General features: G+C 37.2%; 1 protein-coding gene across 2 annotated transcripts in view; it reads left to right on the forward strand.

The window, feature by feature from the left end:
- The first annotated feature begins 1,542 nt into the window (after nt 1–1,542).
- LOC106528378 (ewing's tumor-associated antigen 1) overlaps nt 1,543–9,041 on the forward strand; it is an 8,549-nt gene continuing 1,050 nt past the window's right edge. The window contains exons 1-5 of one of the 2 annotated variants that reach the window (XM_014023530.1): nt 1,543–1,839; nt 3,420–3,548; nt 3,698–3,756; nt 3,881–3,972; nt 4,094–5,343. In XM_014023530.1, the coding sequence (XP_013878984.1) occupies nt 1,698–1,839; nt 3,420–3,548; nt 3,698–3,756; nt 3,881–3,972; nt 4,094–5,343 (1,672 nt within the window). In that variant the 5' untranslated portion in view covers nt 1,543–1,697. The remainder of the gene's footprint in view (nt 1,840–3,419; nt 3,549–3,697; nt 3,757–3,880; nt 3,973–4,093; nt 5,344–9,041) is intronic. The other variant, XM_014023531.1, reaches the window with a different exon arrangement.

Here is a 9,041-nt window from a genome sequence, read left to right on the forward strand (position 1 = left end):
CACACACACACACACACACACACCTACACACACACACACACACACACACACACACACACACACACACACACACGCACAGAAACATAAAATATCAAGGAGGTATACAAGCACCATCTAGTGCTTTTTTCTGGAAATTGCTCTGCAGAATGTTAAAAAGTGTCAAACACACCATTATTCATTCAGAACATTTATTAAAGGTAACATTTATATCGTCCAGTGCAGAAAGTAAAGCTCACATCGTTTAAGGGTAGTAAAATTGAAGTGTGATTGAATCAAAAATCCAGAATTCTTTTGTAAAATCGTGAAAGAGTCTAATTAAAATCTTTACAACACTGGGTTTTTGCATTTCAGGCAAAATGCACACTGAAGTATATTTTGATTTAATTTCTGAATAAAACTATTAAATCTTCATCAATAAAATATCAAACCTATCAAAGTTTATTTTTGCAAATACTGTAGTTGACTTTGGTCACATACAGTGACTGAATACATACAGTGTTCAGTGAAAAGTTAAACAAAAAGCCTCTTTGTGTGCATCTGTCTGTATGCACAAGCATGACATAGTTGTGTAAATACAGGGAACATTGATCGTGTGGCTGCTYCTTTCTATCTTCAGAGATAACTGGGAGATAAATCAACACATGTTTCAGCAACACAGAAAGACATCTGTAGTCATCAACTTGTAACGCTATTATAGCTATAGCCTACCTATATATATTAAACCTATACAGTACATTCAGTTATTACTTATATGGTACATTGACTAAGCCAAGGTGTTTAACAGATATTTGAAAATAATTAAAAGGGAATAAATGAGGATAGTRTTTTTTTTCCGGATTAATTTGTATTTTTTATTAATATAATCAAGTAAAAAATGTCACACTGATTTWTGATAATATTTAGTTAGGTTTATTACTGGGATTCAACGAAGATTGTGGATGCAAATACRTAGTCATTTACCCTACTAATCTTACTTTTAGCATTTTTTGTAAACATTGCAAACATTTTTTTGTAGGATTTATTTTGTCTGTCACATTAGAACATTGCTAAGAATAATAGATTTATTTCACAGAAAGCTTGAAACACATTTATGTATGTATGTATGTATGTATGTATGTATGTATGTATGTATGTATGCAGTCCCACTTCTTTTGATCAAATTGTGCTGTCTGGCTCTTCATTTTCTATCCCATTCACCATTCAGAGGAATAGAAAGTTTGATTAAAACAAAAAAAAAACAGAGCTGGGTTATCGTGTTTCGTTTAGTAGAAACTAACTTTGTTTTTGTATTACTATTTTTATGATGAAGTTTGTTTGTTTTTCTGCACAGTTTTAGTTGTTGTCACTTACTTTTTAAAGCTGCTAAAAGTCCCATATATAAACAATGAAATCRGTAAAACATTTATGTAATAATTTATTTATATAATTTAAAACTAACTGGACAAGAAACAAAAAATATATGTAAATCCTGCTTACCTGAACCAATGAGGTAAATRTACCTCAYTGACCTGAACTCTGCARCAAACCTAACGGGCACCCGTAGTTAGCTGACGTCACGGGATTGCAATGTGTGTTTAGAAGGAAAACGCTGAAAGACTTTAAAACCAGCAAATACTTTCAGTACAAATCGCTGTCCGTAGCGTTTCAAAATAACAGAATAATGATCAAGAGCGCTGTCGCTGCTGTTTTGTTGAGTCATGTCAGATTTTCGTCAAAACTCCGAGTTCGCTGAGCTGTGGCGAAATAATGTYTGTAACCGTGACCTAAACAAAACTCTGCAGCGGGACAGACAAACGAGCCAGCAGATGACTGAAACAAGAGCATCACGCGTGTGTAACGGTAAGAAGACAAATGACACGCAGCTCTGCGCCTTTTAGTCTGTGTGCAAAAATCTGTCATGAATTAYTGAACAGTAATCAAACTTTTGAACGTAATCTGGATGCATGTTGATTCAAGATGGCCCCATGAAAATGCTAGTAGCAGAGGGTCAATTATAACGTGTGTACTCTAAACATGACATCATACAATATTACACAAGTTTATCTTCAAAGTTCCTCCCGAACAACTTCAACTTTTTTTTCTTAACAACAATAATTGAACACTGGTTGCACAGGTCAGATGAATAAATCAATCAAATACATTTCCTTGTTTAAAGTGACAGTCATGGTATAAAAGTAGTTCTGATGTACATATTTTTACCACAATATTCAAACAAATCAGTTTTGGATTCTGTTAATTGTGTGGGGCCCAAATACATTTTAAAAAGGGCCAAATTTGTCTTTCTTGAAGGACTTGTTGAATCTGCTTTAGGAGGAGCACAGGGGAAAGGTGAAATTACAACCAGGTGCAGTTACTTACATTTCCACATGTTTGTTAGGTGTGTAACAATACATCAGTCCACATCAATATATGGATTAAATGGTTGATTCATTGACATCAAGGCAAAACAAAAATAGCTAGCCATGTCATCATCACACGCCCACTTTAAATGGATAAATCATTGTATTACATGGGCATATAACATCACACCATGTTGATTGCATACTTGTGAAGTGAATTGATTTGAAATCATATGACACACTTTGTGATAGAGAAACATTGTATTGTCATCCAAACAAATTGGTGTAATATTGTATTGAAATAAAGCTGGTGATTTACAACCCTAATGCTTGTGTGCAAGAAGAAATGGTAAATAATTTTAAAAAATCATCTCTTTGGCTGTAAAACATTACAGATGGTTTTAAAATTGTTTGAAGTCCACAATCAAACTCAGAAGAAGTAGTAATAAATGCCAACAAAACATTTGATAATTTTAGATTACATATAAACTTCAGGTAACTTCTAAAACTCAGAAACCAACAAAGATCATAGTTGACGTAGTTCTGTAAACTGGAGTAGGCTGCAATTCTTCCACAATAATGGAAATTCCTATTAGTAGTTGCTGCCGCACATGATCATTCTCAATATCATTTTTGTCACAGTTTTAAACTGCATTCCTACTACTGAGGAATTGTGATAGTTGTTGGGTCATATTTAAGAAAATAATCAGGGCTGTTAATGAATCAATTAATCGCTTGAGAAATAAAATGTTGTCGATAATTTTCATTCACCTGGTTGCTTGTTTTCTCCCTCTTTTCTACTTTTCTCTGCTTCTCTTTTCTGCATCTATTTACTGGGTGCATGGTGTCGTAACCTCTGTAGCATGAGAGCCCTGTGAACAGACTTTTAGCTAGAGCAGAGTCTTTGGTTTTCCAACGCTTTCCATTTCTATTATATTACTTTAAAATGGTCTCTAAACAATATTATTGTTTATTGCAACAATTGACTCAATTTATCGTCCAGCAAAATTTGTTACTGTGACGGGCCTAAAACTAACATTTTATGCATCAGTGTGTAACTCTTGTCTACTGTTTGCACAGATGTCCTGAGTCCGAGGCTCAGCGGCAGCAGCAGCTCCAGATGCTCTGGATTGAACACTGGAGGGTCTCCCGGAGATGTTGAAGCTTCACAAGACATTGTCTGGGATTCTACATCTCCCACTCAGACTAGTAAGCAACACCAAGTCATTCAATRTAGAAATTACATTTTCTTTCAGAATAACAGGTTTGATATGAATGGAAACAGCAGTRGTACGAGCCTCTTTCCTAACAGACATTTGTATTAATATCATAATCGAGTTGTCACTTTTTTTCCCCAGGATACAAGAACACCCAAGTTGTGGAAATATCTGACATTGTCAACCGTCTTGCTCCAAAGGTCAGCTGTTTTTTTTTTAATCATCTGATTAAATGACTTTTTCTATGTGTGTCTAATTCTGTTTGCCTCAGACTGTTATATGTAGATTTCTGAGAGAAGTGGCTCTAATATAGTGCTTTTTTAGGGGTCTGGATCCTCATTGTCACGTTGGATAGATGATGGCACCATTCCCTGCTCACTTGAGGCAAGGCAAAAAGTCAAGAAGAAGTCCCCTCGGTCTGTTTACAAACAGTATTTTATGCTTCAACAAATGCTTTTTTTACTTGTCAAACTCAATCCTTTTTAGTGCTTTGTCGTCATTTCCTCAATTAAATATTATTTTTCTTTTCTGTCATAGACAGMGTAATGTGGAGGAGGACCTCAAGATACTGGCCAGGCAGATTGATGAAAACATGCAACAAGACGAGGAGTCTTCAGAACAACTGAACTTTGTCAACAGTGACCTTTGTAAAACTGTGAACAGCTCTGAAACTAAACCGACAACAGCGTCATTACTGAGTAATGTGAAGAATTTGAAGTGTCCCTCTTCATCAGAGCAGGTGGAGGTACAGCTGTACGCTCTGTTCGACTGCTCTACTCAGGGAGGCAGTGGCAGGTTAAGTGAGGGTTCTTCGTGTTCACAAGAAATGGTCCACCAACCTGTGTCTGCAGGTCTTGCTAAACGCCAACAAACAGAGCTCAAGCTGGCTGCTGAGTCTGGGACAGCAGGACAAACAGAAACATGCAGTAACAGTGCAAAAAACTCTGAGTTTTATGATGACTGGAATGATGACTTACTCAATGACCCTTTCATTCTAGCAATTACCCAGAATCCATATGGACAAGATGCCAATCCTGAAATGGCACCACAGCCTCACACTCAGACAAACACTAAGCTTCCCTCTGTTTTAAATTCAGACTCTGCACATAAGCCTACAGACGCACGCTGCAAGACGAGCAGCAGTGCTCTTCAAGAACTGTGTCCCAAACCAAAGTCAAGGAACCAGAACTTCACTGTAATAAATCACACATCAAAAGGGACTGCCAAGAACTCTGCTGCCCCAAAGATGCTTACTTCCCGARCGAGCACAGTCACTAATATTCAAGCTGAGGCACCTTCTATTGATGACGTTTCAGACGGTTTATGGGACGATGGGGACGATGAGCTGCTCTATCAGATTTGTGACAGCGTGGAGAGGATCTTCAACAGTCAGCCAAAAAAGGTGAATCCAAACTACAGAGAACAAAAAGAAGAAACTCTTCACAGGCAAGTGGAAACCAAAAAAATTCTGCCAATCGGCACAACAGGGTCCATTCATTCTGGCGTCAGTGCTAATAGCAAACGATCATCAGGTGCTTTTGTACGTTCTAACTCATTACCAGAGACTAGTAGTAAAACCATCTACCAAGGATGGAACCTTCCCATGAAAGGTRCCAACAATAAATCAGGAATGTCTGAAAGCTTCCCAGAAAGTCGTGTCAATCAGGGCACATTTAACCACGGCAGGGACTTCTCTGGAACGTTCCAGGCTGGAAATAGCAACATGGATACCCACCAAAGAGCATTCAAGAGAAACATGTCTGACTCTGCAATCATAAGCAACAAAGGTAGGAAAACTGAATGTGGATGTTTGCAGATTTGTTGTGGAACAACAGACTGATTTGTGCAAACATTTATAGTGATAAACATGATGCTAGCATTAGGTTTTTTATAGGGGTRTCCCGATCCGATACTGATATTGGATATCAGCCAAAAACAATTATCAGATTTTATCGGCCTGCATCTAAAATTTCTGATAAATAATCACTCTGATAGAAACAGGCCGTTCCACCAGTCTTCTCCAACTTCTCTATCCAGCAGTGCTTGGATCCAGCATGCAAAGCCCACATGATCACAACATGCTGCACTAACAAATTAGCAAGAAGTAAGAGCGATGTCAGCAGTTCTTTCTATTTTAATAAAAAACAGAGTTGCAGCAAAGTGCAAAATTGTCATGCACAAGTTTTCCGTGGGGGCACGTTTCCAACCGCACACAACCATGCTGTTCCAGAACCTCCTTTCTGGTGGTTCTAAACGTGTAGAATTAGTACAACATGTTTACGAATTTGACATCAGCAAAATGCTACCCGTGGATTAGCTCTGGGATTGATTGACAGAAGAAAGCAGAGCRCAGCTTTTGTTTTGAAATAGGAACGTGATATGGCGAGAGCAGTAATTAAAAACTGTGCTCTCTGAACAAGCAAGAGGCTAATCTCCACATGATGCTCGGACTGTAGAGAGTGTGGAAATGCAGCAGTAAGAAAGGAAGCTATCAATTTAAATAATTGATTCTTACTATTTATTTTTTGCTCTTGTTATTAGGGTGACGCTTAATCCAGTGGTTCCCAATCCTGGTCCTCAAGTACCCCTATCCAGCATGTTTTACTTGTTTCCCTGCTATTCAGCAGGTCTTCAGAAGATTGTTAATCACTCATTCATTCAAACCAGGTGTGTTAGAACAGGGAAACATCTAAACATGCAGGACAGGAGTCCTTGAGGACCAGGGTTGAGAATCACTGCTTTAATACATGTTATCTGATTTGTTATTAACAAATAAATGGCAAAGAATCAATGGCTTCCAGAGGCAATACTAAAAACATAAAACTGAGTCAATATTATATTTTGAAAATGTCTCATCAAGCTCAAAGAAGCTCTTGAGGTGTTCAACATTTAAAAGGGATCCCGGATTAGCTGTAACAATTGACTTTATTTGTTAAACATATATTTTAACTGTAAAATAAAGACTGTAAAAATACTGTAGGCTGTTTAGTTTTGTAAATTTTTAAAAACATATTTTAACACGGACGGAGCCATTTTATTTACACGCAAAGCATTCTGGGTAAATGATGACGTGGATAGGTCCTCGGTGTGAGCAAGCTATATCCACCCTGAAGGTTAATCTTGGCCAATATCTGACAATTAACTCTTTTAAATAAAACCAGAGAGCGTTGACACAGAGGAGAAGGTAGACATGACTCAGCCTGTAACAGAAAATATGGATGGAGGACAACAGAGCTGCTTCATGGAAGAAGAACCTCAGCTTAGCCTGTTAGCCTTTGCGCTAGCGCCGACACTATATTGCCTTATAGGTATTACTACTAGGCATAGGCCGAATACCGGCTTCAAGGTATACCGTGATATGAAAAAGTCACGGTTTCAAAACCACTAAAATTTTCTGTCATACCGTACCTACGGTATAAGCGTTTTTTGTTTATTTTTCCTCTGGTCTGTGCCTCTGCAGACTTTCCTGCACGACCCCTCCCCCGCGCACTCCCGCAGCAGACTGCCTGTCGGCACTCGCAGCTCTGCGGGGGTTGTGTGATGGTGGCTGAAGAAGCGTGTTCCCCAAACTTTTCCCCTGTCTAAAATAATAAAGCCAGCTATATGAAAATACTTAGAAGGCCGTAAAGATGACGGCAATGTGGACTGTGGAGGCAACACATCTAACATGATCGCAGCTCCAGGTAAAGTTTATGCTATCTTGAAATGAACAAGCTAACTTAAGCATCAGATTGTGAAACATATCACAGTGTTGCTGTGGCTTAATGCACCGGTCAAAGCTTGTCTGCAAAACTGAGTTGTTGGATTGTGTATTTGATAAGTTTTAAGTGAAAGGCGATAAAACTGAATGCCTCCTTTAGCCTAACAGCTCATTAGCTGAACGTGCGTTTCATAAACATGCATTGTCAGTGTCAATTTATTTATACAGCACATAAAAACAACAAAAGTTGACCAAAGTGCTTCACAATTCAGCCAAATGAATAAAACAACAGAGCAATACATAAATGTAAACAACAAGATCAATTTAAAATAGAGCAAACATTAAAAACATTATTCATACTTGTGATTTCCTGTTTCTGTGGGCATATAATTATGTAATATTTACGTCAAAAACCCCTTTGTCATTTAAACACAAAATCTCCCAACATGATACATTACTTCAATAAAAAGACTTGTCGTGCAGTATACACTGATTTAACTAATAAAGCAGTGGAAAAGCAGTTATCCTATTAGATGTAAACTTTATCAGGATAACCTAATTGCATTGGGTGCTAAAATTCATAAGTGCAGATGCAGACAGGTAAATACAATTTCATCATAACACTTCTGAGATCTAAAAACAACTTCCAAAGATAATTAAAGTTTAATATGTTAATAGAAGATTTATTTTCTTTTTTTGTTTTTAAATACAAATTTCAAAACAATTTTTTTTAGAGTTGTAATCATAATACCGTCAAACCGCAAAACCGTGATATTTTTGCCCAAGTTTATCATACCGTCATAATTTCATACCGTCCCATGCCTAATATAGACGTCAACTTAACTTAAATGTGAAAAAGGATTTCAAGGCTTGATATGTCTCCTTTAAGAGCCKTTGCACTACTCAAATTTTAAAATGTTTTGAAGAATAATGTGTCTATCTTGATAGTTTACATGTTTCTGCACATTTCTTTAAAAAAAGCTTTAAAGCACATGCCAAACTTCAAGGCCTGTGGGCCAAATATGGCCCTCTGTAACATTTTATCTGGATCCAAAGATGGTATTTTAAATGTAAAATAATTGTTTTGCTTCTCTTTTTCCTTTAAAAAAAGCTTGTTGTACTTAGTGCAGCCTTCTCATAGGGTTGGGCGATAACTCAATTTAATCGATTAATTCAAATTTGCCATTTATAAAGATTTAATTTTGGAGAAAGTCAAGTTTTTTATTTATTTTTTATTTATTTATTTTTTCCCCACCAGTTGTCTTTGGGGCTTCTGTAGTTCAGAGGTCACCCCACCTGTCCCTCAAGACGTTTGGTACATGACATGACAATATGGCAGCTAGCAAAGAGGATCTACTTCTCAAAAAAGGCAGTGTTTCTTCAGTTTTCTGGAACTGGTTTGGTTTTGCATCGTCAAACTTGGAGCAACGAACACCTCACTGGAAAATCTTTTTGAAGGCTCTTGCTACAAAAAGCAGGAGTACAACAAATTTGTTTCAACACCCGAAACATAGGCACTCCATTAAGTGGGAGGCTAAATCTATTAAAATCGAAAATCGAATTTGGGGTGAAAAAAAATCAGATTTTTTTTGGGGGGGGGTCGCCCAGCCCTTCCCTCCTTCTCATGAAAGATGGACAACTTTAAAACCAAGAAAAATAAGTTGACATTTTTCAGTAGTTTTTGATGTTAGCGTGGAACAAGAAAAGAGTGCGTCAAATGAAACTCATTAAACTCCAGATGTCATTTGTAGTTCTACACACATCATTTGTTATACAATTTAAACT

Source organism: Austrofundulus limnaeus, unplaced genomic scaffold (assembly GCF_001266775.1).
Source record: "Austrofundulus limnaeus strain Quisiro unplaced genomic scaffold, Austrofundulus_limnaeus-1.0 Scaffold375, whole genome shotgun sequence".
Lineage (NCBI taxonomy): Eukaryota > Metazoa > Chordata > Actinopteri > Cyprinodontiformes > Rivulidae > Austrofundulus > Austrofundulus limnaeus.